Source organism: Halichoeres trimaculatus, unplaced genomic scaffold (assembly GCF_033239565.1).
Source record: "Halichoeres trimaculatus isolate MK-OKI-2021-1 unplaced genomic scaffold, fHalTri1.1 fHalTri1_scaffold_10, whole genome shotgun sequence".
NCBI lineage: Eukaryota > Metazoa > Chordata > Actinopteri > Labriformes > Labridae > Halichoeres > Halichoeres trimaculatus.
The window spans coordinates 12,713,669-12,736,686 of NW_027437187.1; the positions used below are offsets into that span (position 1 = coordinate 12,713,669).

At 40.2% G+C, this 23,018-nt stretch overlaps 1 protein-coding gene across 1 annotated transcript in view; it reads left to right on the forward strand.

Annotated features, from left to right (window-relative positions):
• LOC141796931 (plasmanylethanolamine desaturase 1) overlaps window positions 1-23,018 on the forward strand; it is a 52,676-nt gene that overhangs the window by 20,614 nt on the left and 9,044 nt on the right. The window contains exons 2-4 of the mRNA XM_074678271.1: window positions 9,860-9,979; window positions 10,237-10,328; window positions 16,075-16,219. Coding sequence (XP_074534372.1) covers window positions 9,860-9,979; window positions 10,237-10,328; window positions 16,075-16,219 — 357 coding nt within the window. The remainder of the gene's footprint in view (window positions 1-9,859; window positions 9,980-10,236; window positions 10,329-16,074; window positions 16,220-23,018) is intronic.

Consider the following 23,018-nt stretch of genomic DNA (forward strand, 5'->3'; position numbering starts at 1 on the left):
CTGTATTTTGCTCACACACATACACACTAACACCCTTTACAAACTGGAGTAAGCAGTCTACACATCAGTGTTTGTCGAGGCGGTTAGTCCTCAGCAGTAAACTCTGCGTGTCGGAAATGACTGTTTAAATACTGAAAGGTGTTGTCAGGGGGTTGGACTTAACCTTGAAGGTGCTCACTGACCTTCTGTCCACATGTTCAAACTTTTCTTCTAGGTCTTGTTGGTTGTTTTTTGGCGTGAGTGTTTTCTTGCTTTCACATTACATCCTGCAAAGTTTTTATCAGACAACAGCTGTTGGCTCCAGTGATCTCATTTTGGATGATGTTCTCATCTTTTGGCTCCCTTCACAGATAGTTTTCCTGCAAACAAGACAGCTTTAGTAAAAAAAATAAAAATAAAGAGATTCCAGCACTACTTTGACTTCATTGGTCTAAAAATAGGAAAGTGGTGTCTCTTAACCGCTTCCAGTACAAAAAATCATGATCATTCACAGAGAGTGCTGAAGTAGCTTCAATTTAGAAATCATGGGTAAAAAATGTCAACAAGGAAGACAAGAAAAGTGAGGTACCATTGACTTAAAAACTGTCCTTTAGTATAATGTGAAAATATTGTTTTGTATTATATGGGAGGGATGATAGATTTAAAATCATGTGCCCTTTTTTTTCTTAAGATTTAAAATGTAACCTTTAGAAACAGCTGACAATCACTACACATAAGGAAGGATTTAATTTAGTGGGATGAAAAAAATAATCTCAATGCCTTGTTACATTAGCAAATGATGAAGTCTTTCTTTCCTGGATTATGATAAAAAACAAACAAACAAACAAACAAACAAACAAAAAACGCTGTAGTTCCTTGAGTGTCCACTTAGGGGTTGCAACAGGCAAGGAGACCCTAAATGCTTTATTCTTTTTTATACCCTGGTGTTAAGTAACTTTTTTAACCCATCCATTTAGATCATTTTAAAGATGCTGTGAGTAGGATCTGTTTTTATTGGACTGCCTCACCTCTGGCCCAGAGTCTTTTACACACTGTCATAACAATGTGACTAATAACCAGGCGTGTGTTTGTTTTGGAACAAATTTTCTTTGTTCAAAACAACTTTTTACCAGATACAACGTGACAAGGTAAGGTATTTATCAGTACAGTTACGTAGTGCTGTTGTTTGAAACGTGACAACAATCAAACTGTCAGTTTGTACAGTAGGTTAGTAGCTGTCCATACATAGCACTACTGACAGCTCGATGCTGTAAGACTGTAATGTGTAACGTTAGTGAATCTTGGTCATGTTCTGCTAATAATCTACCAAGCAGAGCTAATGTAACCTCACTCTTCATTTTATTGATAGACTCTCAAGTTTGAACAGACCATTGCAGAATAACTGCTGACTGTGGGTTGGAATGAATGTTTGAATGAACATTATCACGAACAACTTAACTCCTTAATTTGCCTTTAGCTCGGGCTGTATCACTCTCCCGTTTAGCTTTCTTCTGCTCTCCAGTCCTATTTCTATCAACAGTTAGGCTCCTGTGTCCACCATCACTACAAAATTAATCACAGAAATCATCTTAAGCAGAAAAAACACTTCTAACACTTCTTCACTTCTCACTTTTAATCTTTGTCAGCTGGCGTTGTGTTGTCATAGAGAAGTGCTGTAAATCAATCTGGTCCTGCTCAGCCCAGTTAAGAAGCTAAGAAGTAGCATTTCGAAATTGGTGCTAATAATCTCATTTTTCAAATTAATCCACATTTTAGTGTGGATTATAACTAGAAGGGAAACTTTTTCAAGATCACTTAGAAACCCCTCACAACCTCTATAAGGGAGACACTTATAGTCTAACATGGAGCGCAGCTGTACTAAGGTATTGGTGGTTGCCATGCCCGTTTTACAGGATGCCAATAAATGTCTTTAACTTCACCTCTTTCTTGTTGTCTGGGTGGACTGAAGGCTGGGTCCAATCAGCATTTCGAGTAATATGACTGCCATTGAAAGACTACAAAGCATCTCTCAAGAGAATAAGTAGTGAAATCACAGACTTGGTGTTGATGTTCTTTAAAGTTTTAGGTTTAATAGAGATAAATAAAGATAGTGGCAGAGAATAAATCAAAAATGTACAGTTACTTAAAGTTACTCACATCTTCAAAACATTTCCCTGAATGAAGTACACTGTAATGACACGTGACGATTCATGTTTTCGTTAGATTAAAGCACAAAGATGACTGTCACCCCAGTCTCAACACTCTTTAAGGTGCGGAAGCTGCAGAAGAATATCTGCACACTTAGTCAGTTCACCTATCACTTTTTTTAAACCAAAGTGAAATTTTGTGCAGAAATCCTTCTTTCTACATTAGTTTCAAACATAAAAGATACTTTTGCAAATTTTGTTGTGACAAAAATCTCTCAAACTGACCCTCAAAAAATTTTTTTTCATAAAACCTTGCATCTTGTTTACGCATATGTTTTCTGCTTTAACACTAAAATGCCCAAATTGTAGTTCTTAATGTTTTTTTTTCTGACAGGTTTTTAGATAGAAGGAGGAGATAAAAGTAGAGAAGGAAACAGAGAGAATATTTTTTGTTTAAATAATTAGAGTTGAAGTCTGTCAGTTTTACTCATTTGCAGATTTTGTCCAGATATTTTTGTGAAGTCTTTAGAAATGGTATTGATAAAAACACTTAACTGTATCTCTGTCTCCATCTCACAGAGGTTGAGGGTTGATTTATGTGACTCATAAATTGGTCCCATAGTCATGTTGCTCATTTGCATCTATTTGCTCACATTCTGTCACATGAATTTGGGTTTTAATCATCTCTTTGCTCATTGGGTTAGCTCACACTGCTCACATTGTACATATTTGAACATGCTTCACTTCCTCGCCTGGTTTTCTTGTCCCTGAAAAACAGCGGTTTGATGTAAGGGGGTCTTCTTTCCATATCCCCTCTTCATTTGTCCATTAGTATTCAGGATGTGTTTCCTGCCTGCTTGCTGGCCGCCACTCATTCCCCAGACAGCGAATCAGCCGGCGTTGATTAATTTCAGCCTATTAGCACCCCTCGTTCCCCTCCCCCGGCTCCGCCCAGGTTAAATCCCCGTGCATACTGGCGTGCACGCTCGCAGGCGGGGGGTGCTGCTGGGTGAGCGATGGCAGAGAGGTTGCCAGGGAGCCAGTTGTTGTCAGAATGATATTAATGAGTGTGCTGCTCGGGCCCAAAGTGTGTGAAGACGTGTGTGTGTGTGTGTGTGTGTGTGTGTGTGTGTGTGTGTGTGTGTGTGTGTGTGTGTGTTTCTGTATCTAAACATACATTTCAAATTTTGGTCCGAGTGTGCCAACTGAATGTGTGTATGAGTGTGTTTGGATGTGTGTGTTTGTATGTTTGTGTGCAGGAAATGACAGTTCTGTGACGCTGTGAGTGTGTTCATGCATCCTGCTAACATATGTCCGTCCATACATCTGTGTTTGTAGAGGCTGTTTTTGTGTCTTTCTGTAGTTGTGTGTGATATCCAGCAATGCCATGGCCTGAGGGACAAAGGCTTGTGTGTGTGTGTGTGTGTGTGTGTGTAAAAGACAGGGAGAGAGAGAGTGTGTGTGTGCTCTGCGGAGGCCTGTCCTAGTTTCCTTCCCCTCACCAGGGAGCCAGAGGATCCAAGGACTGACGCACATCACCTGACAGCCGCCCCACTGCTCCACGGCCCTGCACCATGTGTGTATGAGTGTGTAAGCATAGGTGTGTGTGTGTGCGTGTGTGTATTTGTGACTGAGATTGAGTGTCTGATTTTGTGCATGTGTCAGAGGATGTGTGTACGTGTAATAGAGAGAGATGTGAGAATGTGTTAGGAAATCCATCAGTTGTATCAGCATTCTGTGTGTGGAGGAGTAGGAAAATGTTGATGTGTGTGACTATGAGTGTGTGTGTGTGTGTGTGTGTGTGTACACAGTGTTTATATTCTGAGTGTGTGTCAGTGCAGATGACATGAGAGTGCAAGAGTGAATTTTGTTGTACTTATCCCTTGTGGTGTGTGTGTGTGTGTGTGTGTGTGTGTGTGTGTGTGTGCGTGTGCGTGTGTGTGTTTGTGTGTGAGCGTGTGTGTGTGTGTGTGTGTGTGTGTACCTTGGGGCAGAGTGGAGGAAATGGTGTCACTTGAAGCTTGGAGACAACAGAGCCAACTGCGCTCTATTTAACCTGAGTGTGGACTGAGGCTGTGTGGACTGAAAACATATTACCTGAACTGTATTGTGTAAACACGTTGAGTTATTCCAGTGGATCTGAGCCTGTTTATAAACGAGCTGCCACAGGAAACACTGCGATGCCTCCTCCTTACCGTTTGTTACCTAAGGACTTGTGGTGTAAATAACGGCTAACTAGACCTGCACTTAAGAAACTTGTAAATTTGACTTAAATCGTTTCTACATGATGATGACAAAGGCAAAGCTTTGTTATAGTGTTTTTATTGTCAGACATTAAAAAATTAAAAAGTCAGAGTAGCTTACAGTAGTGGTTCCCAAAGGTGGGGGTGGGGAAACACTGTTAAGGGAACATGAAATGCCTTCCAAACTTAAACTTCTTGCGTTTACATATTTTGTCCATTATTGTAAAGAAATATAAATAAAACTGGGGTCGTGCAAATCAAAATAATTTGATCTGGGCGAGGAGACCAAGCCAGGGTAACAGTACAGTAGTACCAATGGTGGCAGATTCTTTTAGGAAACACAACTATATGAGCACATCAGTAGTCCAATTTTGAACTGATGAGCTAAATGAAACATTAGTTTTCAATTGGCCAATTAGTGTACCCCCACAGCAGGGGGTCCCTAATCTTCAGGACCTCTATTTTGGGGTCATTGGCTGAGATGCTCTGATGAAGGAGTTTTCAACATCTTTTCAAAGCAGTTTACACTTCATTTTGTAAAAATGCACAAGAGCCAGCATTCTTTACTTCAAACATAAAGATAACATATAAACGTTGGCTGTACTCAAAGAGGCTGTGAGGACTATCTGGAATACCTTTTTTTTAGGATAGAGACTCAGTTTCCCATGAGCACTTGCAACTACCATTGTAAAGACGTGAATCAGCACAACTTCTTACTGTATACAAAGCAGCGAGGTAAGATATTTATTAATAGTTACTGAGGGCTATTGTTTGAAACTTGACAAGGGGCAAACTTTGAAAAGTCACTTTGTACCGTAGCTTATTAAACAGCTATATTTAGCGCTATCAGCAGCTAAGCTTTTTTCTGCTCTTCTAACTTTTTTCTTCTCGACAGTCCAGCTCCAGTGTCCAACATTACAAAACTGAATTAAGAAATCAGCAGAGAAAAATACAGATCCCCCTTCTCTTTGCTAACTTTGCTGGGCTTGGGATATGCTGTAAATAAATCCAGTCTTATCTGACCCTAATAGGAAACTGGAAAATGACATTTAGAAGTAATTTATAGTTGGGCTGATAATCTCCTTCTCGCTCAGAAAGACCTCACAGTCTTTTGAAAATATTTTTATCTTCTCACTTATTTAATAAATGTCACCACTGGACATCTTCTCACCGATTTAGTTTTTGCTGATGTGATGTTGTTTTTTTATGATCTTTTATTGTTCTTTGATGATGGTGATATCTACTTTGAATAATTAGCCATGATTTATGGATTATTGTGCTCCTGCCATCAAAAACTCATCAGTTCCTGTTTCATGTCGATAATTTCTAAGGATCTCCTGATCAGATCATTTGATCAGAAATCATTGCTAATCACATGATCACAAACTGGAATGGAATCGAACACTACATCCCGACCAGGGATTAGATGTTAATATTTATATATCCATTCTCATTATTATTATTTTTTAAATCAGACCTAATATATTTCAAAACAAATGGGAAAAATAAGAGCTTAGTATTTACTACCTTATGTGGTGGTACAGTGTCAGTCTCACCTTTACACAGAAACAACGCAGGGCGTGATATCACTTGCTGCAGTGGCACTTTTGGTTAAATGCTGTGAAGTGGAGCAGAACATGGTAAGACTTCTTAAAAATATCAGCAACTAGGTAGTGTCGGGTATATTTGTACTTTCATCACAGGCTTGAGGAATCAAACCCCTTGTCTGTGATTGTCTCTTAATACTGATGATACAGTATGTTCTTGGTTCTCTGGGCTAAGGTGCTGTTTTATTGTTATTTGTGCTGTTGTATTTAGTATCCAGGTCAGAGCGGTGCACTGACACCAAGACAATCATTGTATACTTAGATTACTTCCTAGTTATCATTCAGTATCAGAAACTAAACTTGTGTCATTTGCAGGAATAACAAATGAAGTTGAGTATAAATAATGGATTATCACAATTTGTTAGCTTATGTTGTGTTAAGAAAAATAGTGAAATTTTCCCTCTTTGTGAAGTTATTAAGCAACCAATGAAAAGACTAAGACATCATCAGGCATGGAAAAAAGACAGGTCTCAACATATTAAGCTGTGCTATGCTTCCCTCTATGGTTTTGTTACAAACTCTTAGCAAAGGGTTAATGAGCAATATACAGTGGGGATACCAAGTGGATTTAAGTAACTTCATATCAAACAAAACAAAGCTTCTGTCACTGTAAGAGAAGAGAGCTGTTAAAATAAGTTATAGAATGATGATACTTGATCATTTCCTCCGGTGTTCACTGCAGAGATTTAAAGAACATCCTTGAGTTTCAAAGTCAAACTCATTCAGAGGCTGAACTTCCATCTCCACTTGAATTAGCCATCTGTCTCTCCATAACTTTGATAGCGTCTATTTTAAGAAGGTGAAGGGTCACATTTGATGATTCGTAAAATATCCATAATCACATATTTTAAATCTCCCGTGACAACTTCAGTCCATACCTTATGAGAGGCTGATAGCATATTCATTGTCACACAGGTCTATAGGCGCACACACTCACACGCCTGTGTGCTTTATTAAAAAAACTGTCATGAATATCTTATAGGCTGCTAATGCTGTGTGATATATCAGGATCTGAAGACATTAAAGTTTAAAAAGCACATTAGACTGGCAAAGAAAGGAGGATTAGGAGAAGAGGGGGAGACAAAGAACAAAAGAGAGGAACTTAAAACACTTCAGTGGTAGTTTATATTTGTACTTTTCAAGAGTTTATTTCTGTAAGTGGGTCAAATTTCCTGCTTTGGCTGACAGGTCAGACCAGGGCAATAAAGAAGAGATGCAAACAAAGTGATGAATTTGAAGGATTATACATTTAAGCCCACACAGTCTTCAGATATCTTGAAGGTATAAGAAAACCCTGCAGTAGAGGAGCTGCAGATCACAACGTGTGTTTTTAATAATTCAGCATCTCTAATCTTTGGGGCTGGGTGGATGAAGGCTTTTAGTTTGACCCTCCTGTTTCTCACCTAATACTGCTGATCTGCCACTTCAGAGGAGGAGGATTTTAAGTTAGCCCTCCTCTCGCTGTCCTTTACTTAATACTGCTGACCTATGAGTTTGGCCTCATCCCTGCAGAGAGCTACCTCCCACCTGAAACAGCCTCTGTGTGTGTGTGTGTGTGTGTGTGTGTGTGTGTGTGTGTGTGTGTGTGTGTGTGTGTGTGTGTGTGTGTGTGTGTGTGAGCAGGGCCTGGTGCTGCGTCAGCGCTGCTGTTTCACATATGAGAGGTCTTGACCCCTCAGCCTGGAGTACACTTGTCTTCATCTGACTGATTACATATTAACAACTTGGACACACACACACACACACACACACACACACACACACACACACACACACACACACACACACACACACACACACACACACACACACACACACACACACACACACACACACACACACACAAGGCCTCAGTGGTTGATGGTCCTTTGACCCTCAATAAGGAGTGAGCTGGTGTCATGGGCCTCACCCACTTCATTAACACAAAACATCACAGCAAAACAAAGTCAACAGCTTCTCTTTTTCACTCTTCAATCATCATCATCTTCACTCTGTAATAATCAATGCCTGCTGCAACACCACCATGTCTTTGTTTTGATGATGCTTAAGGCGGGTGTACTATACAGGATAATCAGGCAAATTTTATCCCGATTTTTGATCAAAGAAAGCACGGCTTGATTTTCGTAAGTTCGCAAATGACATTGTGTATGATTTCCCTGTGATGTGGGGTGTGTCAAGAGTGATTCTGTCAGGTAGGAGCTGCTCAGAAGGCCTCTGATTGAGAGATCGTAGATAATGAACAGAGATAGACCGATATGGATTTTTCCGGGCCGATACCAATACTGATTTTTTGAGGTCAAGGAGTCCGATAACCGATATTTGGAGCTGATATCAATTTGCAGTCAAATTGCAAATGTTGGTGTCAAAATTTTGAACAATACAAACTCCAATACTTAACTTCATTGAAATACTTTCAAGCATGAGTTTATTAAACAGCTCCCAGGCTCAGTGGCATGTTTTATTAAATTAAATGAAAACTTAAAAAAATAAATAGCTAAAGTTTTCTACAGTAAATAAAGTTTTCCAAAATTTCAATGAAACTGCAATAACTGTAAATAACTGCACTGCTGATTGGCTGTTTCCCAAGCCATGGCTCTGCTTGTAACCAATCAGATGGTACTGTAGGTGGGACAGGGCTGGGGACTGAGTAGTGACTGCAGACAGCGAAGCAGCTGCATCAGAGCCGCAACTACACAGTTTTAAATTTGTTTCATATCCGCCGTCGGATTTTAAAAAAAGGCTTATGCCAATATGCCTCAAAATGCCAAATATTGGCCCTGATAATCGGTCTATCCAAAAAAATGAACATGTTTAATGTTTGCGACTCGGGGGCCGTTTACATGGCAATGGTTTAAGGGTGAAAAGCAAAAGATTTGTTATGTCTTGGCTGACCTAAAACGCAAACTTTTAAAAAATGGCCTCCAGAGTGGGATTTTTCTGAAACGCTGCCTACACTTTCGCTGTGTAAACAGTAAGCCTTGTTTTCAGTGGAAACGCTGATGTCACTCTCCGTGCGAGCGCATACATGGGACAACAGTACCTTTGTTAGGATCGTCACGGACTACCATGTGGTGCTTGTGCTGCTGAATCTGCTTACTGTGTTTTAACAAAATGTGCATCCGTTGCTCCACTTTTGCACTTAGTATTCACCAATACACCAGATGATCGGCTCAACTCTACTTTGGTGGAGAGCTACCAAAAGTGGCCTCTGGACAAAACAGTTGTAGCATCGAGTACAGGCCTGGCATGCTTCTACAGCGTTTTCAGTCCCTCAGCGTTCCTGTGTGAATACAGATTTTTTCACCACGTTTTGGTGTTTTTGGATGAAACGTTGTCGTGTGAATGGGGCCTAAAACTCCTGTAGTGTCTAATGTCACGTGTACCACAGCAAAGCCAATCAAGACGCAAGCTTATTCAGCTGATTCACTAAAGAGGAAGTAAGAAATCTCTCTGTAATACTTGTGACAACTTTACTCACCACCAGCTAGCCCTGTTATGCATACAGCTCATATCCCCACCGTCTCCACGGCTTTTTCCATAATCATTCTACCTTTTTGTGTTTTTTTTTTTTTTTGATTAAAGAAGCCGTAAACAAACTTCATTGCTTTTCCACATTTGTCATGTTTGTTCTCACAAAGTCACGTTTTACTACAAGAGATCTGGGATATTGAGCGTGAAGAAGCGGATACTCTGCTGAAGATTCAGTTAGTGTGTGGTTTGCTCTGGAGTGCACAGCACACACTGTAAGATCAGAAGAGAGAGGTCTTGTGTGATCTGTCTTTTGTTATCATCAAATGTGTGAAGGTTTAAGGAATCCTGTAATGTGTGCCAGCGTTTTGATGACTGACACGTTTGTTTCTTGTCACCCTGTTTTTTTTTTCAGGTAAGCGGCTCCAGGAGTGGGTGTGCGTTATTCTGTGCCTCTTTCTTTTCATCATCAACTTCTCCTTCCTTCTTCTGCACTTCTCCACCGTTCACATCTATAAGATCATCCTTGGCATAGGTAAGCAGATAATGTGTATATAACAAAAACAGTGACAAAGCTTCTGCCTGTGAGGGTATCTCTGTAAAACTCCCTTTAACAGTAGACACAAAAGACCATCCTGTATGTAAATGAGTTTGAGTAAATGTCCTAAATAATTGTCCCATCCCACATGAGGCTTGTTATGTAGTGTTTTGGTGTTTGCTCGCACATCTATTTACAACACATGTTTTTCCTTTTTGTCTGCCTGTTTGTCTCTGTCTGTGTTTGTGTGCCAGTCCTGGGTATAGTGACGGCAGACTTTGCTTCGGGGATGGTACACTGGGGGGCAGATACCTGGGGATCTGTGGACATCCCTGTTATTGGCAAGGTGAGTATGTAAATGTATACTGTATATACATGAAGGCACACAGTCGGGCTACTCTAGACAACATATAGAAATAATGTGCTGTTAATTAGTTTCAAAGAGTAAAATAAAGCATCATTTTCCTCATGTTCAACTAAAACCACATTTTAGCTGCAGCCGAATAGGCCAACTGATAACAGCCCCAGAAGAAATGTACACTTAGTGTTGTGTAGGTACTACACTCAGGAGGATTTATTTACTACTGTATTAACTTGATTTATTTATTGTTGACTGTGTGATTTGAGAAAAACATGCTTCTTTATTTGATGTTGCCGTTTAGCCTGTTAGTGTTTAGACCCAAATATCAGGAAGTGGACTGACACTTTTTCACCACATACATCATAGTCTGTGCTTGATTAGACCAACTGTGGTACCTAGGTTAAGCTCCACTGGTACACCTGCACAATGTATTATGAGACATTTCTCCTTTGCAGCTGTAACTTGAAGGATTTACAGTGTAGCAATGGATTTCTGCTTGGTGTCTGAACTTTGATTTTGCCCTCATGAATCCTTCAGACGAGGCTCATTTGCTCCTGTACACTTCAGTAAATGTCTTACTTTATTATGTTAAAGAGTCGTGTTGACTGCCAACTAAATACAAGTATGTGCTGCTCCAGAACATCCAGCCCTAACGTGACAAGTAACACTAAATTAATCATTTATTTGACCCGCAGAATAAAGTGTACCCTGCTGACTGAAGCCCCGTTTCCACCAAGCAGTCCAATTTAGATCAGTACGGTTTGGTACGGTTAAGCTTGAGTTTCCACGGCCAACAGTACCCCCTAGTGGTAGGCAGCGTATAAGCCAGATGCTGATAGCTACATCAGTAACATAGTAGTGTGTCGCCATAGCAGCGCGACACAGTGTACCCTGCTAATAAATCCAATGAAGAAGAAAAAGGCAATACAGTAAACAAAGGGCAACGATGGAAGATATCTAGTAATTCGTTGTCTTTGTGATTTTCATGTGGCTCTTTGTTACAAATCACAATCAAGCTTTCTTTCAGAGAAGACTGTGTGCCGCAAGGAGAAATACAGCCGCAGTTGCGGGGTAGGTGACAATTCTTTCGACCAATCAACGGACTGCAAGGTTGTAGCTCCATCTTCCGGGTCCGGATCATTTTAGTCTGAGACCTCTTTGGAAGGGTCCCAAAAGTGGGACAGCTCGTCTCAGTTATTTGGGGATCTGTCCCGGGTTTAGCCAGTGGAAACACCACAAAATGCGTGCTGCACAGAGACGAACCGAACTGTACCGCTTGGTGGAAACGAGGCTTGTGTCCTGTCTCTCCTAAGGCCTTGTTACCATGACAGCATGGTGGTTGCACCTTTTCCCCCTGAGTCTCAGGACTGCCATAATGACCTGGAAACTAAATGTCACAGACTCACAGAGGGATACCCCTGTACACAGTTATGTCTGTGATCCCTAAAGCACATGCCCACACACACACACACACACACACACACAAAGCTCATGATTGGCCTCACCTTGAACTTACTCAAATTGTCTCACACATCTTTTACATATGTAAATATAATATGTTCTTTTTCACATAAATTTAATTTTGACATTAAACCAAGTTACAGTCATTATTACACACACACACACACACACACACACACACACACACACACACACACACACACACACACACACACACACACACACACACTGGATTGTGCACCATCCTCCACTGACAATTAGAGTTAAGGTTGTCCTCATTTTAGCCAATTAAAATCAGTGTGATCAGGTGCAGCTTGCTGATTGGTTTGTTGAGATGTAACTGTGATTAATGAGTGGAGCGTTCTGTGTATGTGTGTGTGTGTGTGTGTGTGTGAAAGACATAGGGTGTGTATATTTCATAGTTCTATTTTTTAATAAATAATTTATATAGATAATTATTTTGTGTAAATGTAAAGCAAATTTTTCCTTTTTTATTTTTTATTTTACAAATGACGCATTGGTGTTACAATAATTATTGTCCCACTGTTTTACTACTGATTTCTTTGGGGAAAAAAACTTGACACATTTTACCAACAATATAAAACCTCAATTCTTAAGACTTAATTGTAATTTTTTATTTTCTTATATTTTGTGGTTATCTTTTGTTGAAATTAACCTTGATGCTCAAATGATGATGATTTTTTGAATGAAGAAGCAACTTAACCTTTGAGAGCTACATTTCCGATGAGATAATACTTCCTTCCAGAGCCACATCAATGTCTGTTACATTAAAATGTTTACTGTGATGATCTGAAGCTCTGTCTGTCATTTTTCTCTTTTTTGTAAAGGTTTTCTCTCAGGATACCATTCAGTCACAGCCCTGCATTTGTAAACTTGATGTACTTTAAGAGAAGGATGTAGTGTCTGCATCGTGTTTTTCAGACAGTAACATTTTGTGAACATGCGTCGTACCATCAGCAGACTCTGAACAATGCTTTCTGTAGCCCTCTTGTCACTTTTTGTGTTGGCTGAAGGTACTTTGTGGTGTAATGTTTATTTATGATGCGACATTTGTGGGGTTCACAGTAGTTAAAGGCACCAAAGGCACGGCGGCAGCCACATATTTGCATGGTGTGTTGGACACTGTAGGAAACCTCTAATAAAGACTTCAGCTGGAAGAGAAGAATGGACCTTTGTGGAGAACAGAGAGTTGACAATAAGCGGCTTGAATATTTGTGTGTGTGTGCACGTGTGCTTGTGTGTGTGGAGACAAAAAAAAAAACATGGCACACACCTCAGTAGGGTTTTTAAGGCTGTGTGAGTTTTGAGGCTGAGAATAAAGAAGGCCTGTGCTCCCAGTTAGAGTTAGTTTGAATATCAAAGCCCAGCCCGATGGAGAACACCTAAGGCTAATAGCAGTTGCCGTTATGGAGGAATCATTTGAAGGCAGTGTACTTCTTTATTTGTTTGTTCTGTTGTTTGTTTATTGTACTGTCATTGTGGAAATTTGCATGTCCTTGCTTGGTCCCATGCTTCTTTTATTACGAGATTAAATTTAAAGCATGAAAACTACTAAAATTTCAGCACCATGAAGAACCTGCACACAGACCTGTGGTGTGTGCATGCAGACTTCACATCTATAGCTTCACAAAAAGGAGATCCCTCAGAGTCACAGGAGCCTGTTGCTGTAGTATCATAAGTAATATTTCTAGGAGTGAGGGCAACAGAGCGGAAGCAGCTCTCAAATTCATGGCTCAACACAGTCGATGTGATCTGCAGGATTAAAGTAAAATTCAACCGCAAAGGTCACAAAAATAGCTTACGTTTCTTTACGTCTTTAATTTGGTCATTCAAGAATAATCTGACTGGGAGCACATGTGATGAAAAAGTGAGTCAAATCATTTCCAGAAATAAAAAACCTGCAAATAAAAACACATTTTTTGTAAGTGCAACATTATGAAGTGTTGTTATTATTGCATCATTCACTTCTGCATGCAAATCTACCTTACATAACCTCATTGGACCAGAAAGACCAAAAATAAACCACCTCATCCATCCCTGCTTTATCTCCACAAGGTTTTTACTCTAATGTGTGATGACAACCTGCTCTCCATCAGCTCTTTTTGAAGCAGCAGCTAATGCTTCTCCTTTAAGTGTGTAAAACAAAATGCTTTAGGGTGATAAAGAAAATGTTATCTGTATTATTTGTTTTCTCAATAAAACCAGCATGTACTGCAGAGTGTGTTGCTCCACCTCAAAGTTTAAAGTTAAAACTCTCTTGCACCCTGCACTGCTAATGCTCTTTGTTAGAAATTATATAATGAAGCTTTTCTTTGATTTACATTTTTTTTTACTCCCCAGTACTTAACAGCTACACTATCTTTAAGTGCATTACATTCTCCCAGAAGTGTTTAGACGTATTCCTTAGCGAGGCTTTGGGCTGCGCTGCTTTTTGTCGTCATCATGTCGTTGAGCTTTAATTGACTCAACAAGGATTTAGCGGTCCCCTAATGGCACCACTTTGAGGACAAAGTCACGCTCATTAGTTCCCAATGATGCTGGATTCACAATGAAATTTGCCAGATGTGCTTTCAGTTATGGGGGATATTTTAAGATCTGATAGTTTCTCTTCTGCAGCTAATTTAGTACTCCACTCCTTCTGCCTTTCTTTAATTAGGATTATTTCACCTTTAGGTAAACATTACTCCTAATGCTGCTCTCAAAATGGCTCACATCAGGATTGTGACAGAAAATATGACAGAGTCTGGTTAGAAATATTTGGCTGAAAAGAAAGAAAAAAAGAGACAGAAAGTGAGATGAAAATACAGTAGAAAGGTCGGGGTGAGGGGGACAAGAAAAAGGAAAGGGGTGGAGGGGGCGTGTCTGTGCAACCAGTGGGGCAGCGCTGGTTGCTGGGGTGATGGGCGATGTGAGCTGGTGATTAATGGACTTTGTGCGAGGTGGGCCGTTAAACGGTGTGGGATTAGAGGACACACAGCGACCAGTGGCCCACCGTTAACTGGGAGCGCTGATGCCGCCCCGCTCGGCACGACTTCCACGGCTTAGCCGAGCTTTCATCTGGCTGAGGGCTGCGGCGAGGAGAGGGGGGTGACGGGAGGGTAGAGGTGGGAGAGAGGCAGACGAGAAAGGAGATGGGTACATAATTGTGCAGATATCGACAGATAGTTCCTCTGTTTGCTGTGGCACCTACCAACTCTGTTCACTGGCAGGCGTGCGCGTTTGGTTCGAACAGCTATCGCTGCAATAATGAGTTTTCATGCTGATGCCTCCAAAGATACACACACTCACACTCACACACACATACACACACACAGATGCATAGATGCACACCATGGAAATAGAGATGCAAACCTCCTTTTTTGCCTTTTCCACTGAGGGAAATAAATTACCTTTATCCTGTGTGTGCATGTGTGCGCATGCTTCTTTTTGTCCTCTTTTGTGCTTCTGAGATTCAGATTCAGTCTTTCATTTGAGACCCCCATCCTCTCACAGACAGGTGTCTGCCTCTGCACAGTGCAGGTGGGGTTTGTGGGCTAGTCTGTGTGTGTGTGTGTGTGTGTGTGTGTGTGTGTGTGTGTTAGTGTGTGTGTCTGAAGCTCACATTTTTCAGTTTTTGGGGGGCGTCCATGGGTCATTTATGCTTATGAGTGTGTTTGCGCGAGCCAACTGCTGTTCTGTGGTTTATTAGAATGCTGGATATGAGCTTTGGGGTTGCGCATGATGCTCAGCACCGCTGAGTCGTGATGTGTGTGTGTGCGCATTTGATCTGCATTTGTGTAAAAACTGTAAACAATGCTTTTCACTGTCTGTTTTGTGTTCTGATTTATGGTGACTGTGGCTCTCGGAGTATTATTTCCCTTTTTTTGTCGATAAAACTCTAAATTACATCATTTCCATTTATTGAAACACTTGATGTGTGTTACACTGAAGACACAAACAGGCAGGAGCTGTTTGAAAACTGATTTCCCGTCCATTTAACTCATTTCCTTTTGCTTTAACCAATGTATCAAATCTGATTTCAGAGGAATATATGTTTCCAACCAAAATCACTCCATATACAGGCTGTAAGATCAAGCTTATCTTTTCATCAATAAAACTTCAACTAAAAGCTAAAAAGTACAGCTCCATCTAATTTGCTATTTCCTGTAAATTTGAGTGCATTGATGGGCATATAACAGTTTTGTAGCATTTGGATTAAAATAAATTATTATTAATCCATTCTTTCTTTCTGTCTACCTTTTCTCTGCAGGCGTTTATCCGTCCTTTCAGGGAGCACCACATTGATCCAACCGCCATCACTCGCCATGATTTCATTGAAACAAATGGCGACAACTGTATGATCCCCATCCTACCACTGGCCTACATGGCCTACAAGTTCCTCACATACACACCAGGTAACATGCACACTGACATGCACACATACAGTTCAGATCTGTTCCCTGTACCATACAACACTTGAGCACATAGGGATGGGAATCAAAAAGAAATGTTTCAATTCATCCATATCGTTAGCCGTTGTGCTTAACGATTCCCTTATCAATTCTTTACATTGTGCTGGAGCTGCCGGGCCTTACGTTGACTAGTCTGCTGCAGCTATCTTAGCTTAGCAGTTAGATAACGTTTCCCAAGAAAACTCTGATTCAGAATTTTCAGCTTGAAGTTTTACTGAAGAACTGACTTTATAAAGAAATATACATTACTCTCTCTCAGGAGATTCATATTCAGTACATTCGACATGATATAAATCACCTTATTTACCAAAATAACAAAAGAGCGCAAGCTTGATGCTAACGTATATGGGAAACTGCATTGATATGCTAGCAGTTAGCATACATCAGCATAACTTCAGCTTCAGAACAGAATTTCAACTTTCATCACAGAAACATATCACATCAACTCTTTGTAAAAAATACTGAGAATTTCAAATGTCAAAAGCTAACAGGCAATTGAAAGGCTCATGGCTGACTTCATAACCACGGAAAGCTTCCAAACAACTTAAACCATTGCTATAACCACTTTGAGACACTAGATGGCCTACTTTAATTATCAATATATTACAACACAGTACATCAGCATCACACTGTGTGCAATTTTTACCTGTTTCTGTTTAATTATGCCCAGAAATATCCAGACTCAGGGACCAATTACATTTTATTCACTTACAGTATAAACTCTATTAAATGTTGTTGACACAGAAAACCCGTAAAGCTACTTTTTGTACCAAGAAATTCTCAATAGAAATTGATAAGAGAATCGATAAAGAGTCAAATCAATAAGCAGAATCGATAAGGGCATCGGTATTGACAAAATCTTATCAATCCTCATCCCTATGAACACATGCATGTTATTGAAAGACATGGGGCACATGAGGCTTCGGATTAGGAATTGAGTGATATTGGGGTTTTTTTGGCTGATGACTAATACAGATCAGTTCACGAGAATGGTAACCAATAACTGAACCTGATATTCATTTACAGCAAAAATGAAAAACTTTTGTCAAAATTATTTGTTTTTTTCACAAACTGCAACTTAGGACTTTATTTAAATGCCTTTGCAAAACTGAAACCGTTATCAACTTATACAGGAGTTAACACTTAACCAGTTACAGTGATGGTACAAGTATGCCACAAAGTCATGGATCCAACCAGATATTGTTGTGAGACAGAATAGTGACTGAGGGGACACCTGCAGCGGAGTTAAAGTAGCCCACTATGTAAATAATGGACTCAATCAGAGTCTGACCTGTGTAAAATAAAAAAGCTTACACAGATAATTTGCCAAATGTTATATAATTCACAATAAATCAAGGTAAGGAAAAAGAGGAATGATATTTGTTCTTGTGACTGTGTAAATGACAGTTTCAAAGCTCTGATGTTTGTGTTCTCTGTGAAAATTGTTCTCTGCACATTTTAACACCTGTGAGTGAGAGGCTTTGGGGTGTGACACCTGCAGATCTTCATGCTATCCCTTGAGATTCTTCCTCCTCTGCACAGACACCAACAAAGCAGTGGGGATTGATACAGCAGCAACACAAAAGTTTTTCTTCATTGGTTTCTTACGGACAAGCCTACCTCAGTGTTGCGTTTACAGCAGCTGCTGCAGGGAATGTCAGGACTCAAGGAGGTTAACCTCAGAGAGTCTTTCAAACTGTTGCAGTGACTTAGAGCTGAAAGGTATCAGAGGAAGCCCTGACTGGCAGAAGTGTTGTCCACTAGTGATGGAAAGTCATGGGGCAGTGTTGCTGGCAATGTGTGCTGACCTTATGAGTGTGGGGCAGGATGGGAGGGACAGGAGGAGGGGGATCAGCAGGAGAAACAGAGCAACCTGTTATTAAGGCGGTGACATCCCCACCTGTCATGTCTGCACTTTAACTTTAGCTGAGAGGTCACTGATCAGTAAGAAGGAGAGAGCAGGGGGTGTTTACAGCACTTAGACAGGTTAAAGGCTCTGTCAGCTGCACTTACACAGGGTTAGGTATCTTACAAGAATCTGTGTTGTGCTTTGTCAACCACCATGGATATAAAGACCTTACTATGGTGGCTGATAGGTGTCAGGGCAATTTGCAAAAGGAAAAAAAACACCATAAACAAAAAAACACTAAGGCAAACAAATGCGATTTGCGATTAGGTGGACAATATTGCGATTGTGCTTGCGATTTAATAAAAAAAGTTGTGTCATGATGAGTGTACAGACTTGCTTGGTTATTATGGAGAAAAATCTGAATTGCATGTGCTGACATTGCGATTGCGATTGCGATAATCGTGCAGCCCTACAAAAAACACAAATGCAAAAGCCACAACACGATGGAAGTACAGCTACAACGGAAGTTAAAAAAGGTCAACTTTAGCTGTTTTGTAACGGACGGTTTACTAAACTAAACACACAACACAAGCTGTATAAGTGAATAAAAAACTTTTTCTGATTTAACTCTAGCTACGATAGATATACTTCCTATAGGTCTTACTTTGTGATACCCTTTTTGGTACTTATAGAATAGGCCCAGACATATCACAAGGAATATCACAAGGTGAGACCCCTACAAAGCTTTATTTATCATAGCTGAAGTTAAAAAAGAGAACAATGTTTTACTTTCTTTCACAACTCTCCTGTGTCCGTAGGGATAATGGTCTGAAAAAAAAATGCTATAGCTGACCCCTTTTAACTTCTGCTATGGCTTTACATCATTTGTGTTTTGACATTGACCTGTGCTTTTTGTTCAACTGGTTGCTTTTGTTTTTCTTTCTTTTGTGCAAGCATTTTTAATTTGCAATTCATCTGACACTGCTGGACACTGTACCTTCCTTTATTTTTGATTCAAGATCATCATCACTAGTTAACCTTTATAATATATTTTATTCCTCATCCCTGTCTTAGTGTTTTCCTCCTACATTGCCTTCCCCCACATTCCACACTGCTGCACCTTTGTACTCTGCTCACACATCGAATTCTCCTGCCTTTTCCTTTTCAAACTTTTTATCCAAAGTGTGTTTTGTAAGCCTTCAAGAAATTGAAGCCACATTTTCTAAAGAGTGATTTAGCGTAACAGCAGGTGGGCTCACTGTGTTAGTAATGTAAAAGTGTATTAAAATGATCAAAACCAATGGGGAATGACTTTGTCCAAACTGGGTAAACTTTCAGAACTGAATGCATAAGAAGCCTATAGTATTAAATATTAAATCAGTCACTGCTGAGCAGAAACTTGAGCATTTTATCCACATTTATCTGTTAGATTTTAGAAAGTCTATTGACAGACATACCCAAAGACCATCAAAGGTAAAAATCATTAGGGATGCACTGATCACAGTTTTCTGACCGATCACCGTTCACCGATCTTTAAAAAGCCTGACCTGCCGATTCCCATTTGGGCCCATACCAATTTTTATTTATTTTTTTTATAACTGACAGCATATACACTCAGTGTTCCAATCTTAACGTATCATAATGCATCTAAAATCTTCGATATAAGCAGTTTCTGTTACCCATTGGTTAATGATAAATGGATCAGTTTTTCCTCGTACCTACTGTTGCTGACTACTGTTCTTTGTTTGAATAATATCACTTAATCAAGCCTTCTCTAACATGACAGACATACTACAAAATAAGTTATAAAAGTATGCATGTTAAATGCTGATATCGTATCGGATTAATATCGGTATCGGCCAATACTCAATGCTGCAGTATCGGTATCGAATCGGAAGTGAAAATGTAATATCGGGACATCCCTAGTCGGTACCTTTAAAAGTACCTGGTTCGGTACCCATCTGTAATCATGATTACATCAAAGCACCACTGAGCTGCATCATGTAGTCACCAGTATATCTGTGAACCTTTCTTTTAATTTTTTTGAACTTTTTTTATGTAGCTATGCCAAAATTTTGCCTTTTACTGGAGAAGTCAAGCGTTTGAAGATGATCCATTTGATCGAAAAGTGGGGATCCTATAACACTCTGAGGCATGAAAGATGAAAAAAGAACCCAGACTGGAAATTCTGATAGAAGTAAAAATGACTGAGGAGTTTTTACACCAAGAAACTGAGAAGCAAAGGGAAGACTTGCAAAGGTCAGCTGCTCGTCCACAGCAGGGAGCATTTAATGGGGGTGAAGGAGGGAAGATTAGAGGGGAGAGAGCAGGACTAAAGTTCACTCATAGGTGACATCCACACCTGTCATGTCACAAACCGCAGGGAGTCAAGAGGTCACCAGACAGAGACAGAGGGAGATGCAGTGACATCTACACCTGTCATGTCTGCACCATAAGAGGTCACCGCTAAGAGTTTGAGACAGAGGGTGAGAGTGCAAAGAGAAGGAAGGAGGGAGAGCGTGTGGGGGGTGGCGGTGGCTGAGGGGTCATGTAGTGGTAAGATGACATCTAAACCTGTCATGTCAAGCTCCTTGTGGTGTCAAGCGGTCACCAGACAAAGACACAGACAGAGATAGAGACGGAGGGGAGAGCTGAGAGCCGTGAGGTGACATCTCCAGCTGTCATGTCTGCACTTGAACAGGGGTCATGAGATCGCTGTTTTGAGCAAAGAGAAGGAAGGTGGTAGAAGAAGACAGAGAGAGAGGACAGCTGTAAGTCATACCAAGAGAAAGACCGCAGTGTGTAACAAGTCAGCCAATGTTAGACTGTTTTCATGCATGGTAGTGTCAGGAGACTCAACTGCCTGTTTGAATAAACTCTGTCAGAGCCCGATTTGTAACAACAAATGTAATTTTTTACAAAAAAGTAATTAAACTGACAAATGTTTATTACATTTTGGGCTCAGCAACTTGTGACAGATTTGTACAGATCTCTAAAGATGGGGTTTGGATTGAAGGGCTGTCCTCTGGTTGGCATGTTTGACCAAGGGGCAACATTCAGTTCAGAAAAATGAAGCCTATGTGGATGTGCTAAAAGCTGCAGTTCATGGAGTATCCACTTGAGGCTGACTGCAGAAAGACCTTAATCCACATACACACCAAGCCAAAAAACCCAAACTTTTAAGACAATTAAAAATATATATATTTACAGCTTGGTTCCAAGAAAAAAGGCTCAGTTTCTGAATTGCTTACTTTGCTAACAGCACACGCTGTATGGGGCGAGAATTTTTTTTCTACTTAGCCGTTTAAAAGATTTAAAGATCAAAAGTTTGTCTAGTCTAAGGCGCAGTTTATGTGACTTACGGATGCCAAACAGGTGTTACTTAGGAGGCTCAAACTCCACCTCTTGAGTCAGCATTTCCAGTAAGGCCCCTGCCAGTGATTGGCTTCATTACTGTGTATCAGGAACAGACAGGTATTGTAGACTAATCCTTTTTATTATACAGTCTGTGGTTTTGACCAGTCACGCCTTACAGCGGGTAACATTAGTCCCCCCACATACATCTGGAACTCCTGAAATACTTTCTAATTTATCAAAGATGTCATTTAGTGAGGATGACTACACAACTTATCGACTCTTTTTGGACATTTTATACTCACAATTCTGTTTATTTTAATGTGTAACAGAAAAAACAAAACAAAACAAAAACAAAAGAAAGCATGCTTCACTTTTTAAACATCTAAAAGCCAAGATTCCCACATCAAGGCTCTGTAAATGTGGGGCAATCTAGATTTGCATTAATCCTGATAAAACTGTAAAGACCTGCCTGAGAGTGTGCTACTGGTGTGTGCTCACCAGAATGCTGGAATAAAAATTATTTATGACATTGAAGAGAAACATCAAGGTATGTTTCAAGTGAACCAAAAGTACACAAAAGCTTTCAAGATTTTTCATTAAGTCAGAGACAGGGAAGAGAGAATGAGAAACCCAACAGGTCATGAGCTTGAAGACTGTAAAGTTCTAAAGATCGGATACACTATTAACCAATGAGTCAAAGACTATGTTCACACTGCAGTCAAAAGTGACCTGAATTGATTTTTTCGCTTGAAAGTGACCCATATCTGCTTTGTTTCTGACAGTCTGAACAGCAAAGGTCACAATGAATCTGACATTTTCAAATCAGATTCAGGCCACTTTCAAATATGATACCAAATCTGATGCAAATCATTTTTGAATATGACCACAGTCTGAACAGCCAGGTCGCATTTAATGCATCTTTGACGTCATTCTGGAGCAAAAGTATCGCTTAGTTAACACAAACATGGAAGAATGCCAAGCGGCAACCTCCAGTCTAAGAATATAAGACAATGCAGAAGTGCTAAATTCTGCTGTTTCTCGAGTGTTCGCTTGAGGAAAGTAGCAGAAGTCACATAGACACCAAGCCAAAAAAAGCCATTTCCAAAGCAGAAATTAACCTATTTACAGCCTGGTTCAAAAAAACGTCTCCTGTCTGAGTCGCTAGTTTTACTATTGGCACACACTGTACAGGAGTGAATTTTTTTCCAACTCGGTCGTTCAGAGGATATTTAGATCGCGAGCTCGCCCAATCAGAGGCACAGCTCAGGGTCATGTGACCGACAGGCGCCCTGTAGCTAGACATGAAGCCCTTGCCACTACCAATAGGGCCGCGATAGCCGGTGTGCTTCATTCTTCATTTCAAAAGCAAACAGGTGACGTCGTGAGACTACGTCTGTGTTTTATACAGTCTATGATAAAGACAGAGATGGAGATGGGAGGAACGGAGAGAAGTGAAAGTGAAACTTATAAATATGCGTTTGTGTTTCGCGTTGTGGAGAGCTGGAAGAGAAACAGGAGGGGATCAGACAAGCAGCA